General features: G+C 51.7%; 1 protein-coding gene across 1 annotated transcript in view; it reads right to left on the bottom strand.

The window, feature by feature from the left end:
• Positions 1-22417, bottom strand: part of LOC140388183 (NUAK family SNF1-like kinase 1) — a 314941-nt gene that overhangs the window by 203059 nt on the left and 89465 nt on the right. The window contains exon 2 of the mRNA XM_072471946.1: positions 14804-14924. Coding sequence (XP_072328047.1) covers positions 14804-14924 — 121 coding nt within the window. The remainder of the gene's footprint in view (positions 1-14803; positions 14925-22417) is intronic.

Below are 22417 nucleotides of genomic sequence, written 5' to 3'. Positions count from 1 at the left end.
ATGCAGGGAAGATGTTCCCGATGATAGGTGTGTCCAGAACCAGGGGTCACAGTCTGAGGATTCAGGGTAAACTATTTTGGACAGAAATCAGGCGGGATTCTCCAACCACCCGCCGGGTCAAAGAATCACCGGGGCCTGGCGAGAATCCCGCCCCCGCCGGCCGCCGAATTCTCCAGCACCGGATATTCAGCGGGGGCGGGAATCGCGCTGGTCGGCGCCCCCCCAGCGATTCTCCGGCCCGCGATGGGCCGAAGTCCCGCTGCTGTCATGCCAGTCCCGCCGGCGTGACTCAAACCACCTACCTTACCGGCGGGACTGGCGGCATGGGTGGGGCTCCAGGGTCCTGGGGGGGGGCACGGGGCAATCTGGCCCGGGGGGTGCCCCCACGGTGGCCTGGCCCGCGATCGGGCCCCACCGATCCGCGGGCAGGCCTGTGCTGTGGGGGCACTCTTTTCCCTCCGCTTCGGCCATAGCCTTCACCATGGCCGACGTGGAAGAGACGTCAGCAGCCGCTGACGCTCCCGCGCATGCGCGGACTTCCGCCAGCTGGCGAAGTCCTTTCGGCCCCGGCTGGCATGGCGCTAAAGGACTTCCACGCCAGCCGGTGCAGCGGAAACCACTCCGGCGCGGGCCTAGCCCCTCACGGTGAGGGCTTGGTCCCTAAAGGTGCGGAGAAATCCGCACCTTTGGGGCGGCCCAACGCCGGAGTGGTTCCCGCCACTCCATCCCGCCGGGACCCCCGCCCCGTCGGGTAAGGGAGAATCCTGGCAAAGGAGACATGTCTTCACCCAAAGAGTGGTGAGCCTGTGGAATTCATTACCACAGGAAGTAGTTAAATCATTGAATATATTCAAGAGGCGGCTGGATATAGCACTTGGGGAGAATGGGATCAAAGGCTATGGGGAAAAAGCAGGATTAGGCTATTGAGTTGGATGATCAGCCATGATCGTGATGAATGGCGGACAAGGCTCGAAGGGCCAAAAGGTCTCCTCCTGCTCCTATCTTCTATGTATGTTCCATTCCTGGACCAAGAAAGGGAAGTATCCCACATACACCTATCTCACTATGCTATCTATCTGTCCTGCATCTTCAGGGATCAGTGGACCTACAATCCAATCTCCCTCTGTTCCTCTACATTCATCAACATCCTACCATTTATTTAGTTTTTTAAGGGGCTATTTAGCGTGCCCAATCCACCTACCCTGCACATCTTTAGGTTGTGGGGGTGAGACCCACACAGACACAGGGAGAATATGCAAATTCCACACGGACAGTGATACCGGGTTAGGATTGAACCTGGGTCCTCGACGTTGTGAGGCAACAGTGCTAACCATCGTGGCACTCATTTATTTTGTTATTAGCCTTCCCCAAATGTATTAACCCACACTTCTCCAGATGATATTCCATTAGCCATATATATGCACCCCACAACCAGCCCATTGATATCTTCCTGGAGTCGACAGCATTCTTCCTCGCTAGCAGCACAATTATTATATCATCTGCAAATTTCTCAATCACACCCCCTAGATTCAAGTCCAAATCATTGACATAGACCAAAAATTGCAAAGGGGCAAACACTGAGCCATGCGGAACCCACCTGGTTACGGGGGCGAAAATCACCCTTTGTGATGAGGAAACAACGATGATCATAATCCTCTCACACCTCCCCCTCCATTCCCCAAACCCGTTCACTGTGGATCAAGATCTAGTCTGAAGCTTCCTGGGAAGAAGGCAGCAGAATATGTATTGGAGCCGGATCTGTTCTCGATCATCAAAAGCAGTGGCCCAAAAGGTGCAACACTTCTCTTCCCATCTTGCGCCAAATCCCACTGTTTCCAGCGCAGCCTTGCACCTTGTCCTGCCTTGTATCAGCTCCCCAATCCAGTCTGACTGTCTGTGCACCCATCAAAATGACCCAACTGCGAACTTCCCCATCCACATCTGTCCCAGAACAACTCCTGACTAGTGTGCACCACCATTTGTTCTGCGTTCCCACTCATCTGAACCCAGGTCGATTTTCCCCCTCAATCCAGCCTATATCCCTTCCTGCTCTCCCAATCCACCCTGGGGAGTACAGCCAGGGTAAGGTCCACACGTGGCTCAATTGTGCTCAATTGCATGGGGACTGGAGGACAAAGATTGAAAAAAGCATCAGTTAGAGAGACAGACAGACATTTCAGCTCTCCCAATTCTAGCACAATCCAGCAGATGTTAGTGAGGAATTTATAGGGTCAACAGGGCTGTTGTCATTTCCAGTGTCTAAATAATGCCATGTGGTCTGTCCAGTTCTATTCCTTTTAGATTTTGTAGCAGTTTGATACAACTGGGTGGCTAACTCGGCCATTTCAGAGTCAATTACATTGCTGTGGGTCTGGAGTCTTGTGTAGGTCAGACAAGGATGGCAGATTTCCTTCCCTAAAGGACATTAGCGAAGCAGGTGAGTTTGAAAAAGGGGTGGCACAGTGGAACAGTAGTTACCACTGCTGTCTCATAGCGCCAGGGACCCAGGTTCAATTCCAGCCTTGGGTTACTGTCTGTGTGTATTTTGCATGTTCCCCCCATATCTGCGTGGGTTTCCTCCAGGCACTCCAGTTTTCTCCCACAGATCAAAGATGTGCAGGTTTGTTGGATTGGATATGGTAAAATTGCCCCTTTAGTGTCCAAAAGATGTGTGGGTAGGGTGGGGGAGTGGGCCTAGGTAGAGTGCTCTTTCAAAGGGTTAGTGCAGACCCAATAAGCCGAATGGTCTCCTTCTGCACTGTAGGGATTCTATGATACTATATGGTGGCACAGTGGTTAGCACTGCTGCCTCACATTCAGTTCTCGGGTGACTGTCCGTGTGAAGTTTGCACATTCTTACCGTGTCTATGTGAGTTTCATCCGGCTGCTCCAGTTTCCACACACAGTCCAAAGATGTGTAGGTTAGGTGGATTGTCCATGCTAAATTGCCCCTAGGTAGGTTAAGGGGATAGGGTGGAGGATTGAGTCTAGGTGGGGTACTTGCTCAGAGAGTCAGTGCAGATTTGATGGGCTGAATGGCCTCCTCCTGCACTGCAGGGAATCTATGATTCTATGAAAATGGTTTCAAGGTTACCATTAGTGAGACAACCTCTTTTTTTAAAAAATATATTTTATTCAAGATTTTTGGCCAAACACAACAGTACGTAGTGTTTCTTTTAAACAACAATAAAGCAATATAAATAACAGTGGCCAGCTTGAACAAATAAATAAATAATATATGAACAGAAACAAAAACCAAACTAAATGGCAACTGCCTTGTCAAAAATAAATACTCTCCAAAGATACAATCCAACAGTCCAATAGACATTACCTAAAACAAGTGCCTATACATATACAATAACATCCCTGAGAGTCCGTCCGATTCCTCCCCCCCCCCCCCCCCCCTCCTGGGTTGCTGCTGTTGTCTTCTTCTTTTCCATTCCCTCGATCTTTCTGTGAGGTAAACGACGAACGGTTGCCACCGCCTGGTGAACCCTTGAGCCGAACCCCTTAGTACGAACTTAATCCGTTCTAACTTTATAAACCCTGCCATGTCGTTTATCCAGGTCTCCACACCCGGGGGTTTGGCTTCCTTCCACATTAACAATATCCTGCGCCGGGCTACTAGGGACGCAAAGGCCAAAACATCAGCCTCTCTCGCCTCCTGCACTCCCGGCTCTTCTGCAACCCAAAATATAGCCAACCCCCAGCTTGGTTCGACTTGGACCCCCACCACCTTCGAAAGCACCTTTGCCACCCCCACCCAAAGCCCCTGTAGTGCCGGGCATGACCAGAACATGTGGGTGTGATTCGCTGGGCTTCTCGAGCATCTCGCACACCTATCCTCTACCCAAAAGAATTTACTGAGCCGTGCTCCAGTCATATGCGCCCTGTGTAACATCTTAAATTGTATCAGGCTTAGCCTGGCACACGAGGACGATGAGTTTACCATACGTAGGGCATCAGCCCACAGCCCCTCCTCAATCTCCTCCCCCAGCTCTTCTTCCCATTTCCCTTTCAGCTCATCTACCATGATCTCCCCCTCGTCCCTCATTTCCCTATACATGTCCGACACCTTACCATCCCCCACCCATGTCTCTGAGATAACTCTATCCTGCACCTCCTGCGTCGGGAGCTGCGGGAATTCCCTCACCTGTTGCCTCGCAAAAGCCCTCAGTTGCATATACCGGAATGCATTCCCTTGGGGCAACCCATATTTTTCCGTCAGCGCTCCCAGACTCGCAAACATCCCATCTACGAACAGATCTCTCAGTTGTGCTACCCCTGCTCTTTGCCATGCTCCAAATCCCCAATCCATTCTCCCCGGAACAAACCTATGGTTATTTCTTATCGGGGACCGCACCGAGGCTCCAGTCCTTCCCCCATGCCGTCTCCACTACCCCCAAATTTTCAATGTGGCCACCACCACCGGGCCTGTGGTGTATTTCTTCGGTGAGAACGGCAACGGTGCCGTCACCATAGCTTGTAGGCTAGTCCCCCTGCAGGACGCCCTCTCCAATCTCTTCCACGCCGCTCCCTCCTCTTCCCCCATCCACTTACACACCATTGAAATATTGGCGGCCCAGTAGTACTCACTTAGGCTCGGTAGTGCCAGCCCCCGCCCCCGTCCCTACTACGCTGCAAAAATCCCCTCCTCACTCTCGGGGTCTTCCCGGCCCACACAAAACTCAGAATACTCTTCTCGATTCTTTTGAAAAAAGCCTTCGTGACCACCACCGGGAGGCACTGAAACACAAAAAGGAATCTCGGGACGACCATCATTTTAACCGCCTGCACCCTACCTCCCAGTGACAGGGACACCATGTCCCATCTCTTAAAGTCCTCCTCCATCTGTTCCACCAACCGCATTAAATTAAGCCTATGTAATGTACCCCAATTCTTGGCTATCTGGATCCCCAAGTACCGAAAGTCCCTTCCTCAACGGTAAATCCTCTATTTCTCTGCTCTGCTCCCTTGGATGCACCACAAACAACTCACATTTCCCCATGTTCAATTTATACCCTGAAAAATCCCCAAACTCCCCAAGTATCCGCATTATCTCTGGCATCCCCTCCGCCGGGTCCGCCACATATAGCAACAAATCATCCGCATACAGAGATACCCGGTGTTCTTCTCCTCCAGTACTCCCCTCCACTCCTGAGTACTCCCCTCCACTTCCTGGAACCCCTCAATGCTATGGCCAGGGGCTCAATGGCCAGTGCAAACAATAACGGGGACAGAGGACATCCCTGCCTCGTCCCTCTATGGAGCCGAAAATAATCAGACCCCCGTCCATTCGTGACCACGCTCGCCATCGGGGCCCTATACAGCAACTGTACCCATCTGATATACCCATCTCCAAAGCCAAATCTCCTCAGCACCTCCCACAAATAATCCCACTCCACTCTATCAAATGCTTTCTCGGCATCCATCGCCACCACTATCTCCGCTTCCCCCTCTGGTGGGGGCATCATCATTACCCCTAGCAGCCTCCGTATATTTGTATTCAGCTGTCTCCCCTTCACAAACCCAGTTTGGTCCTCATGAACCACCCCCGGGACACAATCATCTATCCTCGTTGCCATTACCTTGGCCAGAATCTTAGCGTCCACATTCAGGAGGGAAATAGGCCTATAGGACCCGCATTGCAGCGGGTATTTTTCCTTCTTTAGGAGGAGCGATATCGTTGCCTCTGACATAGTCGGGGGCAGCTGCCCCCTTTCCCTCGCCTCATTAAAGGTTCTCATCAGTAGCGGGGCCAGCAAGTCCATATATTTCCTATAGAATTCAACTGGGAATCCGTCTGGTCCCGGGGCCTTCCCCGCCTGCATGCTCCCAATCCCTTTCACTACTACCTCCGTCTCAATCTGTGCTCCCAGTCCCGCCCTCTCCTGCTCCTCCACCTTAGGAAATTCCAGCTGATCCAGAAAGCACATCATTCTCTCCTTATCATCCGGGGGCTGAGCTTCATATATGTGGTAGTATGTATTGGAGGTCATGTGGGACTGGAAGCCCTAATGTCATTGGCTGACAGATCCCGGGTCCTGGTTGGCCGTTGACCTCAAGCTCCGCCCTGAAGGCGGAGTATAAGAAGCCGGAGTCTTCCCCCGCAGGCCAGTTTACTATCGAGCTGCAGGGGAACAGACACGCTTAATAAAGCCTCATCGACTTCACTCTATTCGTCTCATGGAGACTTTGTGCGCTACAATTTATGAAGCGTCCCTAAAAAGGACTATGGAGCTCAGGATCATTCCGGAATGCCTGAGGATCAGCCCCCACGCAGTGAACGCGGCAGCAGCCTTCAAGCACTGGCAGACTTGCTTCGAGGCCTACCTCAGAACGACCACCGGCCGAGTCTCAGAAGACCAAAAACTGCAGGTCCTGCACTCGAGGGTGAGCACGGAGATTTTCTCCCTCATCGAAGACTCGGACGATTTCCAGACGGCGTTCGCAGCACTGAGAAGTCTCTACGTTCGCCCAGTTAACCAAATCTACGCTCGCTACCAGCTCGCGACGAGACGGCAAGCTCCCGGAGAATCGATGGACGAGTTCTACGCCGCGCTGCTGATTTTGGGACGAGCCTGCAGCTGCCCGTCGGTGAACGCAAACGAACACACGGACATGTTAATGCGCGATGCTTTTGTGGCAGGTATGCAATCCTCCCAAATCCGCCAAAGACTTCTAGAAAAAGAGTCGCTAGGACTCTCAGAGGCACGGGCCTTAGCAGCCTCCCTAGACGTGGCCGCGCGTAATACCCGCGCCTACGGCCCCGACCGCGCGGCAACCCATTGGGCCCCGTACGTACCCGTCGCGGCAAACCCCCTACGCCCCCCCCCCGGACACCTCACAGGCTTGCACGGTCCAAACGCCGAGTCGCACCGGGGGCACCCGCTGTTATTTCTGCGGCCAGGCGAAACACCCCCGACAGCGCTGCCCGGCCCGCGCAGCTATCTGCAAAAGCTGCGGGAAAAAGGGCCATTATGCGGTTGTGTGCCGGTCCCGCGAGGTCGCCGCCGTCCCGGGAGCACAGGGAGCCTTGCAAGCAGTTTACGCGCCCCAACCCCCCACAGCACGCCATGTACGACCCGCAGGCGCAGCCGCTCTGGGTCCCAACCACCGCGGTCCCGGGAGAACTGGGAGCCCTGCACGCCGCCTACGCTCCCCAACCCCCCTCCCCGCAGCTCCGCGCGGTCCTAGCGCTCGCGGTCCTAGCGCTCCCCAGCCCCCCCAGCACACCATGTGCGACCCGCAGACGCCGCCATTTTGGGTCCCGGCCACCACGAGGGGAGGAGGGGCGCCGATGTGCGACCTGCAGACGCCGCCATTTTGGGTCCCGGCCACCACGAGGGGAGGAGGGGCGCCGCCATCTTGGACCGCCCCAGACCTGTACGACGCATGGGGGCGGCCATTATGTCCACCCCCGCCGCCATCTTGTGACCCCCCAGCCACGTGCGATGTATGGGAGCGGCCATTTTGTTCATCCCCGACGCCATCTTGGACGGCAACAACGGACCCCACTCCACTACTACAACCACGGCTCGCTTCGATTACGCTCGATCAAGCCCGGCCCCGGACACTCCAGACGACGACGACAACGGTACTAATAAACGGCCACGAGACGCCATGCCTAGTCGACTCCGGGAGCACGGAAAGCTTTATACACCCCGACACGGTAAGACGCTGTTCCTTGACCACCTATCCCAGCGCACAAAAGATTTGCCTAGCTGCAGGATCCCACTCGGTACAGATCCGGGGATTCTGCATAGTTACCCTAACGGTGCAGGGGACGGAGTTCAAAAACTACAAACTAAACGTCCTTCCCCAACTCTGTGCCCCCACCTTGCTGGGATTAGATTTCCAATGCAATCTACAGAGCCTTACGTTCAAATTCGGCGGCCCCATACCCCCACTCACTATCTGCGGCCTCGCAACCCTCAAGGTGCAACCCGCGTCCTTGTTTGCAAACCTCACCCTGGATTGCAAACCCGTCGCCACTAGGAGCAGACGGTACAGCGCCCAGGACCGGACCTTCATTCGGTCCGAAGTCCAGCGGCTACTAAAGGAGGGCATAATCCAGGCCAGTAATAGTCCCTGGAGAGTGCAGGTGGTAGTAGTGAAGACAGGGGAGAAACAAAGGATGGTCATTGACTATAGCCAGACCATCAACAGGTACACACAACTAGACGCGTACCCTCTCCCCCGCATATCCGACATGGTCAATCGGATTGCCCAATATAAAGTCTTCTCCACCGTGGACCTCAAGTCCGCCTACCATCAGCTCCCCATCCGCCCAAGTGACCGCAAGTACACAGCCTTCGAGGCAGACGGGCGATTATACCATTTCCTACGGGTCCCTTTTGGCGTCACTAACGGGGTCTCGGTCTTCCAACGGGAGATGGACCGAATGGTTGATCAACATGGGTTGCGGGCCACGTTCCCGTATCTCGACAATGTAACCATCTGCGGCCACGATCAGCAGGACCACGACGCCAACCTCCAAAAATTCCTCCAGACCGCCAGAGCCTTGAACCTCACATACAACGAGGACAAGTGCGTTTTTAGCACCGACCGGCTCGCCATTCTGGGCTACGTAGTGCGCAATGGGATAATAGGCCCCGACCCCGAACGTATGCGCGCACTCATGGAATTTCCCCTCCCACACTGCCCAAAAGCCCTGAAACGCTGCTTGGGGTTCTTTTCGTACTACGCCCAGTAGGTCCCCCAGTACGCAGACAAGGCCCGCCCCCTAATACAGACCACGCCCTTCCCTCTGTCGACAGAGGCTTGCCAGGCCTTCAGCCGCATCAAAGCGGGTATCGCAAAGGCTACGATGCGCGCCATCGACGAGTCCCTCCCCTTCCAGGTCGAGAGCGACGCCTCCGACGTAGCTCTAGCGGCCACCCTTAACCAAGCGGGCAGACCCGTGGCCTTTTTCTCCCGGACCCTCCACGCCTCAGAAATCCGCCACTCTTCAGTAGAAAAGGAAGCCCAAGCCATAGTGGAAGCTGTGCGACATTGGAGGCATTACCTGGCCGGCAGGAGATTCACTCTCCTCACTGACCAACGGTCGGTAGCCTTCATGTTCGATAGTGCACAGCGGGGCAAAATCAAAAACGACAAAATCTTAAGGTGGAGGATCGAGCTCTCCACCTTCAACTATGAGATTTTGTATCGTCCCGGAAAGCTGAACGAGCCGTCCGATGCCCTATCCCGCGGCACATGTGCCAACGCACAAATTAACCGCCTCCAAACCCTCCACGAGGACCTCTGCCACCCGGGGGTCACTCGGTTATACCACTTCATCAAGTCCCGCAATCTCCCATACTCTTTAGAGGAGGTCCGTACAGTCACAAGGGACTGCCACATCTGCGCGGAATGCAAGCCGCATTTTTTCAGGCCAGATGGAGCGCATCTGATTAAGGCTTCCCGCCCCTTTGAACGCCTCAGTCTCGATTTCAAAGGGCCCCTCCCCTCCACCGACCGCAACGCATATTTTCTTAATGTAGTGGACGAATACTCCCGCTTCCCTTTTGCCATTCCCTGCTCTGACATGACCGCGGCCACAGGCATTAAAGCCCTGAACAGCATCTTCACACTGTTCGGTTACCCCGCATACGTCCACAGCGACATCAGTGACGAGCTGCGCCAGTTCCTGCTCAGCAAGGGCATAGCCTCAAGCAGGACGACCAGCTACAAAACCCGGGGGAACGGGCAAGTAGAAAGGGAGAACGGCACGGTCTGGAAGGCCGTCCTACTGGCCCTACGGTCCAGGGACCTCCCAGTTTCAAGGTGGCAGGAGGTCCTCCCGGACGCTCTCCATTCCATCCGGTCGTTATTATGTACGAGCACTAATCAAACGCCTCATGAGCGTCTCCTTGTCTTCCCTAGGAGGTCCTCCTCTGGAACGTCGCTGCCGACCTGGCTGGCGGCCCCAGGACCCATCCTGCTCCAAAAGCATGTGCGGGCACATAAGGCGGACCCGTTGGTCGAAAGGGTTCACCTCCTCCACGCGAACCCCCAGTACGCCTACGTGGAGTACCCCGACGGCCGACAGGACATGGTCTCCCTGCGGGATCTGGCGCCCGCCGACAACACGCACACCCCCCCGACACCATCAACCCTTCCTGCCACCGCCGCACCCCGCGACCGCCCCCTTCCCAGGAGGATCGGTTCCCCTCCCCTCAGCACCGACCAAGAATCAAACCCGAGCTGAAACCGTACGGCTCCTGGAGGCGACAACACTAGTACAAGCACCACCACCACCGCCGGGGCCGAGGCGATCGACACGGACGACCAGACCGCCCGACCGACTCGTGGCGTCGATGTAAAACAAATATGGACGGTTCACAAGAACATTTTGCTTTTCTTCCTATACCCTCTGTAAATAGTTGCAACAGGACGCAATTGTCCAATACTGTATTGCCATGTGAATGTTTTGTCCTCCCAGGACCAGCCCTGTAAACCCTTACCACCATACGAAGCATCACCCCGCCGGGTTCATTTTTGACAAGGAGTGAATGTGGTAGTATGTATTGGGGGTCATGTGGGACTGGAAGCCCTAATGTCATTGGCTGACAGATCCCGGGTCCTGGTTGGCCGTTGACCTCAAGCTCCGCCCTGAAGGCGGAGTATAAGAAGCCGGAGTCTTCCCCCGCAGGCCAGTTTACTATCGAGCTGCGGGGGAACAGACACGCTTAATAAAGCCTCATCGACTTCACTCTATTCGTCTCATGGAGTCTTTGTGCGCTACAATATAATCTTTCATAAAATGCCTTGAACACTCCATTCACTCTCTCCGCTCCCCGCTCCATCTCTCCCTCCTCATCTCTCACCCCCCCTATCTCCCTCGCTGCTCCCGTTTTCCTCAGTTGGTGGGCCAGCAACCTGCTCGCCTTCTCCCCATATTCGTGCTGTACATCCTGTGCCTTCCTCCATTGTGCCTCTGCATTACCCGTAGTCAACAAGTCAAATTCTACATGTAGCCTTTGCCTTTTCCTGTACAGTCCCTCCTCCGGTGCCTCCGCATATTGTCTGTCCACCCTCAGAAGTTCTTTCAACAACCGCTCCCTTTCCCTACCCTCCTGTTTTCCTTTATGTGCCCTAATATATATCAGCTCCCCTCTAACCACTGCCTTCAGCGCCTCCCAGACCACTCCCACCTGAACCTCCCCATTATCATTGAGTTCCAAGTACCTTTCAATACACCCCCTCACCCTTAAACACACCCCCTCATCTGCCAATAATCCCATGTCCATTCTCCAGGGTGGACGCTGTTCTTTTTCCTCCCCTATCTCCAGGTCCACCCAATGTGGAGCGTGATCCGAAATAGCTATAGCCGTGTACTCCGTCCCCGTCACCTTCGGGATCAGTGCCCTTCCCAAAACAAAAAAGTCTATCCGTGAATAAACTTTGTGGACATAGGAGAAAAACAAAAACTCCTTACTCCTAGGTCTACTAAATCTCCAGGGGTCTACTCCTCCCATCTGCTCCATAAAGTCCTTAAGCACCCTAGCTGCAGCCGGTCTCCTTCCGGTCCTGGACCTCGATCTGTCCAGCCCTGGGTCCAGCACCGTACTAAAATCTCCACCCATTACCAACTTCCCCACCTCTAGGTCCGGGATACGTCCTAACAGTCGCCTCATAAAGTTGGCATCATCCCAGTTCGGGGCATATACGTTCACTAAGACCACCGCCTCCCCTTGCAATTTGCCACTCACCATCACGTATCTGCCCCCACTATCCGCCACTATGGTCTTTGCCTCAAACATTACCCGCTTCCCCACTAGTATAGCCACCCCCCTGTTTTTTGCGTCTAGCCCCGAATGAAACACCTGCCCCACCCATCCTTTGCGTAGTCTGACCTGGTCTATCAGTTTCAGTTGCGTCTCCTGCAGCATAACCACATCTGCCTTAAGTTTCTTTAGGTGTGCGAGTACCCGTGCCCTCTTTATCGGCCCGTTCAGCCCTCTCACATTCCACGTGATCAGCCGGGTTGGGGGGCTCTTTACCCCTCCCCCCCTTGTCGACTAGCCATCTCCTTTTTCAATCCAGCTCCTCACCCGGTTCCCACGTAGCCGTATCTCCCACCAACGGCGCCCTCCCACCCCGACCACCCCACCCCATACCAGCTCCCCCTTCTCCCCAGCAGCAGCAACCCAGTTAACCCCCCCTCCCCCCCGCTAGATCCCTCACTAGCATAATTGCACCCCCCATGTTGCTCCCAGAAGTCAGCAAACTCTGGCCGACCTCGGCTTCCCCCCGTGACCTCGGCTCCCACTGTGCGAGGCCCCCTCTGTCCTGCTTCCCTGTTCCTGCCATGATTACCATAGCGCGGGAACAAAGCCCGCGCTTCCCATTTGGCCCCGCCCCAATGGCCGGCGCCCCCAGCTCCTCATCCTCCCTCCCCCCCCTCCCCCACGACATGGGGAAGAGAGAAAAGTTACAGGGTCGCAGGATTAACAACTTGGGAAATCATCTCTTCCCCCTTTTCCCCCTCTTCACCCGACATATTCGCCCCACCACTTTGCCCCAAACGTTCTTTTTCTAGCCCGCTTATTCCAGTTTCTCCTCGACAATAAATGTCCATGCCTCTTCTGCCGTTTCAAAGTAGTGGTGTTTCCCTTGATGTGTGACCCACAGTCTTGCCGGCTGCAGCATTCCAAATTTAACCTTCCTTTTGTGCAGCACCGCCTTGGCCCGATTAAAGCTTGCCCTCCTTCTCGCCACCTCCGCACTCCAATCTTGATATACGCGGATCACCGCGTTCTCCCACCTACTGCTCCGAGTTTTCTTTGCCCATCTGAGGACCATCTCTCTGTCCTTATATCGGAGAAATCTCACCACTATGGCTCGAGGAATTTCTCCAGCCCTCGGTCTTCGCGCCATAACTCGATAGGCTCCCTCCACCTCCAACGAGCCCGTCGGGGCCTCCGATCCCATTAACGAGTGCAGCATCGTGCTCACATATGCCCCGACATCCGCCCCTTCTGGAAGACCAAGAATCCTTAAATTCTTCCTCCTCGCATTATTCTCCAGCACCTCCAGCCTTTCCACACACCTTTTGTGTTGTGCCTCGTGCATCTCTGTCTTCACCACCAGGCCCTGTATGTCGTCCTCATTCTTCGTACGAAGTCTTACAACACCAGGTTAAAGTCCAACAGGTTTGTTTCGATGTCACTAGCTTTCGGAGCGCTGCTCCTTCCTCAGGTGAATGCAGAGGTCTGTTCCAGAAACACATATATAGACAAATTCAAAGATGCCAAACAATGCTAGGAATGCGAGCATTAGCAGGTGATTAAATCTTTACAGATCCAGAGATCCTCGCATTCCTAGCATTGTTTGGCATCTTTGAATTTGTCTATATATGTGTTTCTGGAACAGACCTCTGCATTCACCTGAGGAAGGAGCAGCGCTCCGAAAGCTAGTGACATCGAAACAAACCTGTTGGACTTTAACCTGGTGTTGTAAGACTTCGTACTGTGCTCACCCCAGTCCAACGCCAGCATCTCCACATCATGGTCCTCATTCTCAGCAGCCTTTGCCTTCACGACCCGAAGCTCCTGCTCCTGGGTCTTTTGCTCCTCCAATCGCCTGTAATATCAGGGCCAACAGCTCCTTCTTCACCTCCTTTTTAAGTTCTTCCACGCAACGCCGCAGGAACTCTTGTTGGTCAGGGCCCCATATTAAACTGCCTCCTTCCGACGCCATCTTGCTTTGTGCCTGCCTTCCTGGCCGCTGCTCTAGAGGATCCACCGCAATCCGGCCACTTTCCTCTCCTTTTTCCATCCGTGTCCAAGGGGATTCCCTTCTGGTTTACCGCAGCGTTTTTAGCCGTTAAAATTGCCGTTGGGGCTCCTATTAAGAGCCCAAAAGTCCTTTCCACCGGGAGCTGCCGAAACGTGCGACTTAGCTGGTCATCGCCGCACCCGGAAGTCAGTGAGACAACCTCTTAATTCCAGGTGGCGGGGTCATCGCAGTTGTAAATATGAAATGGTGCAGATTGGAAAATGCCAATTAACCAATTGAGGAACAGCTCCATGGGGTGAATTTTAATTCAGCTATAACTGATGGGGCTGGTGGAGGGGAAAGGGAGCGGGGAGCAGGAAAGATGTTAGAAAGTTAACACTGTGCCAGTTAACCCCAATCTTTTGCATTCATTACCTGATGACATTTTTACAGTAGCAGATTGCAAGGTGAGTCTGTGTCCCATTCTTGAAAGGAGGGTTACCTCATTATAGTATTTGACTCCAACTCCCACAGTGTATTTGGATTTAAGTTCACTGCTGGCTGGGATTCATTGGGTTTGGCCACTGACATGGAGATGGAGGATCCTGCAGGATCACGCGTTTTACATTCCAGCAATGCTCATGTTTTTGGAGAAATCGTGCACCTTACTCCAGCCCCCCAAATAATTATGTTGCTGTGATTGGCCAAACCCTCCAAAATGCATGATCCAAAGCTTTCTGCGCCCAATCACTCCCCATGCCCTCCATCAATCCAATTTCCCTCAGCGCCCCCTCTATCATGATCAATCTGTCCCACTCCTTTCATTGTCCCACATTCTCCCCCACACCCCTCTTGGTTGCCATTCCAATCAGCCTTCACCGCCACCCCTGAGCCCTCGATCTTACCTAGTTTCTGAGAGAACCATCCCCAAGGGGTTTGTAAGGTTCCCCAACAGCCAGGCTCCCCACTTCCTTTCCATAATCATCAGGACCCTGGTTTCTCTAATGAAGGCGAGCCAATTCTGGTGGAACTGCATCAACTGTTTCGATAAAGCAGCAGTTTGTAGAAAGACACAAACCTTCATAGATGCTGATGATATGAGGGTGATTTAGAGATGACAGGATCTCAATCTCTCGTCTGATGTGTACCATGTCCTGCTCATTCTTAATTCGATCTTTCCGAATTGATTTTATTGCAACCTGTTAAACAAAAAAACAGCATATTAATATAAGGTACCACTGGATGTGAAAGCAATAAATTACTATCACTAAGTGACCACTCCATGATGGTTCTTTTCAACTTCTACCGGAATATAGAAGGGGATCATTGGACCTAACGCTACAAAGATCAAAGTGAAAGGATCAGATTTTATTATTTTAAAAATATTTTTATTCTCCTTTTTCACATTTTCTTCAAAATTTACATCCCACCAACAAACAGTAAACGGTAACAAATACAATGTCAATCCCCTGATTAACAACACGATCCCGTCCTTCCACCAACCCCCAAACAACGGCTTGGCTGACAATATAAGTATCAAATAAAAAGAAACCTCCCAAGAAAAAACAAAAAAAGGAATCAGGAATCGTCCGTGGCCACTATTAACATATATAGTCCCCCCCCCCCCCCCCCCCCCCCATATTCAAAGCCATCCAATCCCCAAAGGTGTACTGTGAATGACACCCATGAATTGTAGACCCCCCCCCCCCCCCCACACACACACACACACAGGTTCCTCCCCTCCACTTCCTCTTGTAAAGCCCTCTCCCCAGCATTGGTTCCTTCCCCCAACTTTTCACCCCGGCTGGACTCACCGAAACCTGTTCTACCAGGCTCCGATGGGTGCAGCCCCTCCCCCGACCTCACTCCCGTTCACTGGCCGGCTTAAACCAGCCAGCATGGAGGCACCCGCCCGGGTCTCCTTCCTTGCTATAAATATGGCGGTTAATAAGGTCGCCTTTCTTAATCCTAATTAGGAGTATACTTTCAGAGTCGCCAGGTATCTCTTGATACCGCCACAAGGTTCAACCCAAATACCGATCAAAGAGCCATTACACCAGTTAGTTAGTTCAAAGTCAGTGGTATTTATTTACACACAGTATGATTTACTCATGCACAATAACACTACAGGCTAAACTATCTCTATCACTAACGCCTATACTTAACTTCAGGTGCCCACTTAGGTCAGAGGAACAATGGCCGTTGTTCGGATCTGAGGCTGTTGGGTTCGAAGAGGTAACAGGAGTACAGCGAAGGTCGTCCGTCTGGTGGCGAGCGTTGACCTTGAACTTACTTGCTTCCGATGTGGATATGCCGGCGTTGGACTGGGGTGAGCACAGTAGAAGTCTTACAACACCAGGTTAAAGTCCAACAGGTTTGTTTCAAACACTAGCTTCGGAGCAGTGCTGAGGAAGTAGCTGTGCTCCGAAGCTCGTATTTGAAACAAACCTGTTGGGCTTTAACCTGGTGTTGTAAGACTTCTTACTGTTACTTGCTTCTGGTGATGCTGGTGGTAGGGTCTCTCCACTTGAGAGCCAAATCCAAGAGAGTGAACCTTTGGAGGGGGTTCCTTCTTATACTTGGAGGGGCTTTGCGCGCTTTTAGGCGGGCCTTAAACTTGGTCCCAATTAATTGGGCAGCTTTTTGATCATTGTCATCGAACTAAACCAATAAAGGGGCGGGTGCCTTGATGACTGGGCGTGTCCTAGGTGGCCGTTGGCCTTGCTTTGTTTCTGTCTTTTGGTTGGGGCAGTGACGCCAGAATGTCTGAGACAGTATCGGCTACCTGAGCATTAGTCCTTTGTTCCTCGGAGATGGGCCTTCAATATGTAAATCGACCCAGAGTTTCGATTCCGTCTGCAAACTGCCTTCCAAATATACATTCAGGCTCTGTGCCTGCTTGTTGCTTTGCATTGTCCATATTTCCCTATAGGCTCTGCGAGTGTCCATTTTATACACTGAAAGTAGCCATCCCAGATGGCTACACTCCCTCCTTGTGATCCTCAACGCGAAACGTGAAGGATCATATTGCTGAATCTTCTTTGTTCTCTGCCTAAGTCAAGCACCCACAATCAAGGACTATTCTACTCTGTCCTATAGAGTGGAACCTTTACCTAAAAGACGAGGGTAGAGCAGTTGATGTGGTGTATATGGATTTCAGTAAAGCGTTTGATAAGGTTCCCCACGGTAGGCTATTGCAGAAAATACGGAGGCTGGGGATTGAGGGTGATTTAGAGATGTGGATCAGAAATTGGCTAGCTGAAAGAAGACAGAGGGTGGTGGTTGATGGGAAATGTTCAGAATGGAGTTCAGTTACAAGTGGCGTACCACAAGGATCTGTTCTGGGGCCGTTGCTGTTTGTCATTTTTATCAATGACCTAGAGGAGGGCGCAGTAGGGTGGGTGAGTAAATTTGCAGACGACACTAAAGTCGGTGGTGTTGTCGACAGTGCGGAAGGATGTAGCAGGTTACAGAGGGACATAGATAAGCTGCAGAGCTGGGCTGAGAGGTGGCAAATGGAGTTTAATGGAGAGAAGTGTGAGGTGATTCACTTTGGAAGGAATAACAGGAATGCGGAATATTCGGCTAATGGTAAAGTTCTTGGAAGTGTGGATGAGCAGAGGGATCTAGGTGTCCATGTACATAGATCCCTGAAAGTTGCCACCCAGGTTGATAGGGTTGTGAAGAAGGCCAATGGAGTGTTGGCCTTTATTGGTAGAGGGATTGAGTTCCGGAGTCATGAGGTCATGTTGCAGCTGTACAAAACTCTGGTACGGCCGCATTTGGAGTATTGCGTACAGTTCTGGTCACCGCATTATAGTAAGGACGTGGAAGCTTTGGAGCGGGTGCAGAGGAGATTTACCAGGATGTTGCCTGGTATGGAGGGAAAATCTTATGAGGAAAGGCTGATGGACTTGAGGTTGTTTTCGTTAGAGAGAAGAAGGTTAAGAGGAGACTTAATAGAGGCATACAAAATGATCAGGGGGTTAGATAGGGTGGACAGTGAGAGCCTTCTCCCGCGGATGGGAATGGCGAGCACAAGGGGACATAGCCTTAAACTGAGGGGTAATAGATATAGGACAGAGGTCAGGGGTAGGTTCTTTACGCAAAGATTGGTGAGGCCGTGGAATGCTCTACCTGCAACAGTAGTGAACTCGCCAACATTGAGGGCATTTAAAAGTTTATTGGATAAGTATATAGATGATAATGGCATAGTGTAGGTTAGATGGCTTTTGTTTTTTGACTTCCCATGTCGGTGCAACATCGTGGGCCGAAGGGCTTGTACTGCGCTGTATCGTTCTATGTTCTATAACTTGCTTTATGTACATCACATTATTATAAAATCCTAAAGGGCACTATGACATTCAGGCATGCATTACATTTATTTTTCATTTAAAACACGGGAACCTCTAACTATTAGAACATAGAACATAGAAAAATACAGCACAGAACAGGCCCTTCGGCCCACGATGTTGTGCCGCACCTTTGTCCTAGATTAATCATAGATTATCATTGAATTTACAGTGCAGAAGGAGGCCATTCAGCCCTCCGAGTCTGCACCGGCCCCCGGAAAGAGCACCCCACCCAAACCCAACACCTCCACCCAACACCAAGGGCAATTTGGACATTAAGGGCAATTTATCATTGGCCAATTCACCTAACCCGCACATCTTTGGACTGTGGGAGGAAACCGGAGCACCCGGAGGAAACCCACGCAGACACGGGGAGGACGTGCAGACTCCGCACACAGTGACCCAAGCCGGAATCGAACCTGGGACCCTGGAGCTGTGAAGCAATTGTGCTATCCACAATGCTACCGTGCTGCCCTTGAGAACAAATAAATCTACACTATCATTTTACTGTAATCCATGTACCTATCCAATAGCTGCTTGAAGGTCCCTAATGTTTCCGACTCAACTACTTCCACAGGCAGTGCATTCCATGCCCCCACTACTCTCTGGGTAAAGAACCTACCTCTGATATCCCTCCTATATCTTCCACCTTTCACCTTAAATTTATGTCCCCTTGTAATGGTTTGTTCCACCCGGGGAAAAAGTCTCTGACTGTCTACTCTATCTATTCCCCTGATCATCTTATAAACCTCTATCAAGTCGCCCCTCATCCTTCTCCGTTCTAATGAGAAAAGGCCTAGCACCCTCAACCTTTCCTCGTAAGACCTACTGAGACCTACTCTCCATTCCAGGCAACATCCTGGTAAATCTTCTTTGCACCAGTTTATTCTTCTCTAAACTATCCTTAGTCAATGAAAATAATTTACACCAGTTTAAACTATACAACAGCAGCATTACATGTCTCTGTATCTTGGCGGTCAAGTACAGAATTTCACATCTTTTATTAGAACAAACAAAAAATTAGTCGACGCACTTTATTTACTTAGAGGGAGTGGGGGGTTTGCTGGAGTCCGAAAATAGGGGGTCTGAGTGTATAGACCGGAGTGCGGGAGGCTTTCCTCCGCCATTTCTGAAGTCTGAGTGTCTGGATGACACTGCAGAGTATCGCCATAACTAACAGTGCTTCTCCGATGTACGACAGGGAATACCATTTGATAAAATTTTCACACCAGGTTGGCGTATCAGTGGCTGTCTCTGGGTGTGGTGTATGGCAGGGATGGGAAACATTCACGGCCTGTTGGGTAGGGGTCAGGGGGGTCACATCCGCGCACAACTGTAGTGATCCCACGAAGATCCAAATGTAGATCATGATGTCTGTCTTCATGTTCTCTTTTTCTTTCTTGGTCTTCCTTTGTATTCTATTGTTCTGGATTTCCTGTGGACACAAGCATAATATCTGTTATTACCTTCTATAAGATCTCGTATGTTTGTCTGTCTGTCTGTCCTTTTATTATCAATTGCCCATTAGAATTGTCACCATATGTGACTTCTCATTTTTTTCTTTGAACCAAATATTTTGGGGACAAGACATGCGAAAAGAAAATGCTGTCACAGCGCGAGCAGTCTCGCAGCCTCTGTGATCGATGCAGTGAGTGGGCGGACAATCTCTCCGTCCAGCAGTAAAGTGTTCCATCCAAATGTTTGAGGATGTAAATAGCATATGGGAGAGCAACCTAAGGGTCGCCGGTGAACAAACAAAACGTGTGGCAAAGAACATTCTTTAAACCACAGACTAAAAGAACAGTAAAAGGGTTTCAAACCAAAAGTTCCGAATGGGGTGCGTATGGGCCGCTGCGGGGCAAACATGGGTGGAATCCCCGGGTAGGATGGTGACCAGTGCCGTAGGTGCACTACCTGAGCGTAGCTGGCCAGATGGGGGTCCTCAGGCAGGGCGGGGATCAGTGCCGTTATTCCACTGCCTGAGCGACTGGACAAGAACGGAAAGAATTTGTGTTCATCGTGGATACTGCCTCTTATGATTCAAGAGTAGCCATGAATGGGTGTTTGCCGACAAACTTGTTCCTATAACTGCCACTTGACGTTAAAAGAGTAGTTATGACTGCATCAAAACTTTGCGTGGGGCCATGAGTAAACTTGAAGTGCACAAACAAACATTCAACATTTAAAACTAACAAACTAAAATAACAAAATCGGGCAGGCTCCATCAGAAAGAAGGACACAGTAAATCTCCCGCGGTTCCTTCTTACCATCATCTGGACATCTCATTGCTCTATAGCGAAAAGAGTCGCAAAGGGGCTCGTGTGGTGGGAGTCAGACTCTGAGTCATCATCTTCTCCCGGTTGCCAAACCCGTGACTGGAGTAGCTGTGCCAAGGCTGCTTGGGGCGAAGTGGGGTCCATCTCATCGTTGCGGATGAGTCTGTAAAAATTGTCACAGTGCCAATGTTTCGTGTCGAGGTTGGAGGTGGTAGGGGCAATCCATAGTCGTCGGGCGGTGGGTCCGGTTCAGGGGCTTTTATATATGTGGTCTCAAAGGGGTGGGACAAATCCTGTTCGGAGTCGCTGGGAGTGGGGCGTGGTGCAGACTTGAAATCGTGTGGCGGGTCCATAGGGTCTAATGTATCCGTGTTGTCGCTGTCGCTGTCGGTGCTGATCGAATGAAGGGAGAGGCGGAGTCGTGCCTCTGGGGATGGAGTGGAAGTGGTGTCCAAGGATGGGCTGGACTGGTTGGGTGAGGGTAGGAATAGGTCGTCCGTGGGCGGGGCCTGTTCGTCTGCTGCTGCGAGTGAGATGTGGTGGGAGCGGTTGCTCTGTGTGCCATAAGCATTAAGCTGGTTTATGTGAAACCATCCTGACTTGCCATTGGGATAAGTGATCTTATAAACGGAGGGTTGACTCTATCTGAAATGGAGTAGGGTCCTGCGAATTTGGGGGAAAGAAACAAACTGGGGTTGTACAGGCAGAACATGACCTGCTGCCCTACTGAAATTCTGTTGCGTGTACCGTTTTGTCAAAACAAACCTTACTTTGCTTCTTTCGTGTCCCAAGCCTAACAGCTGGGCTGCTTTATCATTATCGATAATCTGCTGTACTGCCTTCTCCGGGGTGAGGGCGGTGACTGTGGGGCTGGCCAAATCAAGCCCTAACAAGTATTCTGTTCCCTTCATGGGTCGACCGGTCATGACGGTGTGGGGGGTGTATCCTGTCGAACTGGATACCGTGTTCCTTATGAACATGAGTGCAAAGGGGAGAACTGTGTCCCATGTGGTACTGTGCTGTTGCACCATTTTCCTGACGGATGCCTTGAGGGGTCTATTCATTCTCTCTACAATTCCGCTTGATCGGGGGTGATAGGCAATGTGAAATTTTTGTCGGATGCCGAAAATTGTGAGGATATTTTTCATGACGCGTCCTGTAAAATGTGAGCCTTGGTCTGACTCTATACTGCGGGGAAGTCCCCATCTTGTAAAGATGTGCTGCGTTAGGATCCTGGCTGTTGTTTTTGCCATGTTAGTTCTAGATGGAAAAGCTTCCACCCATTTCATGAAGGTGTCGATGACTACCAACACATACTTAAAACCATTCTTTCAGTGGGGTAGGGGTCCTATGTAATCAATCTGCAAATTCGTCCAGGGGCCATTAACAGGGCGGGTGTGACTGAGCTGACCTTTCCTCGCATATCTGTCCGGATTGTTCTGGGCGCAAATTAAACAATTTTCAATGTAATGCGTTACATTGGATTTCAAATCGGGCCACCAGTAGAGAGGTCTGAGGTGGGCAAGGGTTGCATCTTGGTTGCATGCCCTTGGTTGGCATGGAATTGGCAGATAATTTGGTTTCTGTCTTGGGTGGGGACCACATAAATACCATCCTTTAAAATTATGCCATTGTGTGACGTTAAAATGTTTCTGTACTTATCGTAGGGGGCTGGGAAGTTACCTTTTAAAACTTCCCTGAGCTGTGCGTCTTCCTTTTGGGCTTGAGCTAAATCTTGAATATTGGTCTGTGAGATGTGGACCGCGTGTACTGGGGCACTCTCAGGGGGATTCCAAAAGTGACCATGTCTGGAACCTGCCTTTGCTCGGGCGTCTGCCTTAACGCTAGCAGGGGGGGAAGAACGATGGTGGCTACGAACTTTAATGATACCGTATTTACAGACGTTAGCTGTCCTGAGAATATGCTGGAGTAATGGGGCTGACTGTAGGGGTTTTCCATCCACGGAATCAAAACCTCTAGATTCCCACAGGGGTAGGAATTCCGTTAAACTATTGCAGACATATAGGCTGTCAGAGTATATGTCAGCTGGGGTCGGGAACGAGT

Source organism: Scyliorhinus torazame, chromosome 13, assembly GCF_047496885.1.
Source record: "Scyliorhinus torazame isolate Kashiwa2021f chromosome 13, sScyTor2.1, whole genome shotgun sequence".
In the NCBI taxonomy this organism is placed as follows: Eukaryota; Metazoa; Chordata; class Chondrichthyes; order Carcharhiniformes; family Scyliorhinidae; genus Scyliorhinus; species Scyliorhinus torazame.
The sequence above is the reverse complement of the archived record's forward strand: the minus strand, read 5'-3'. Positions and strand labels throughout refer to the sequence as shown.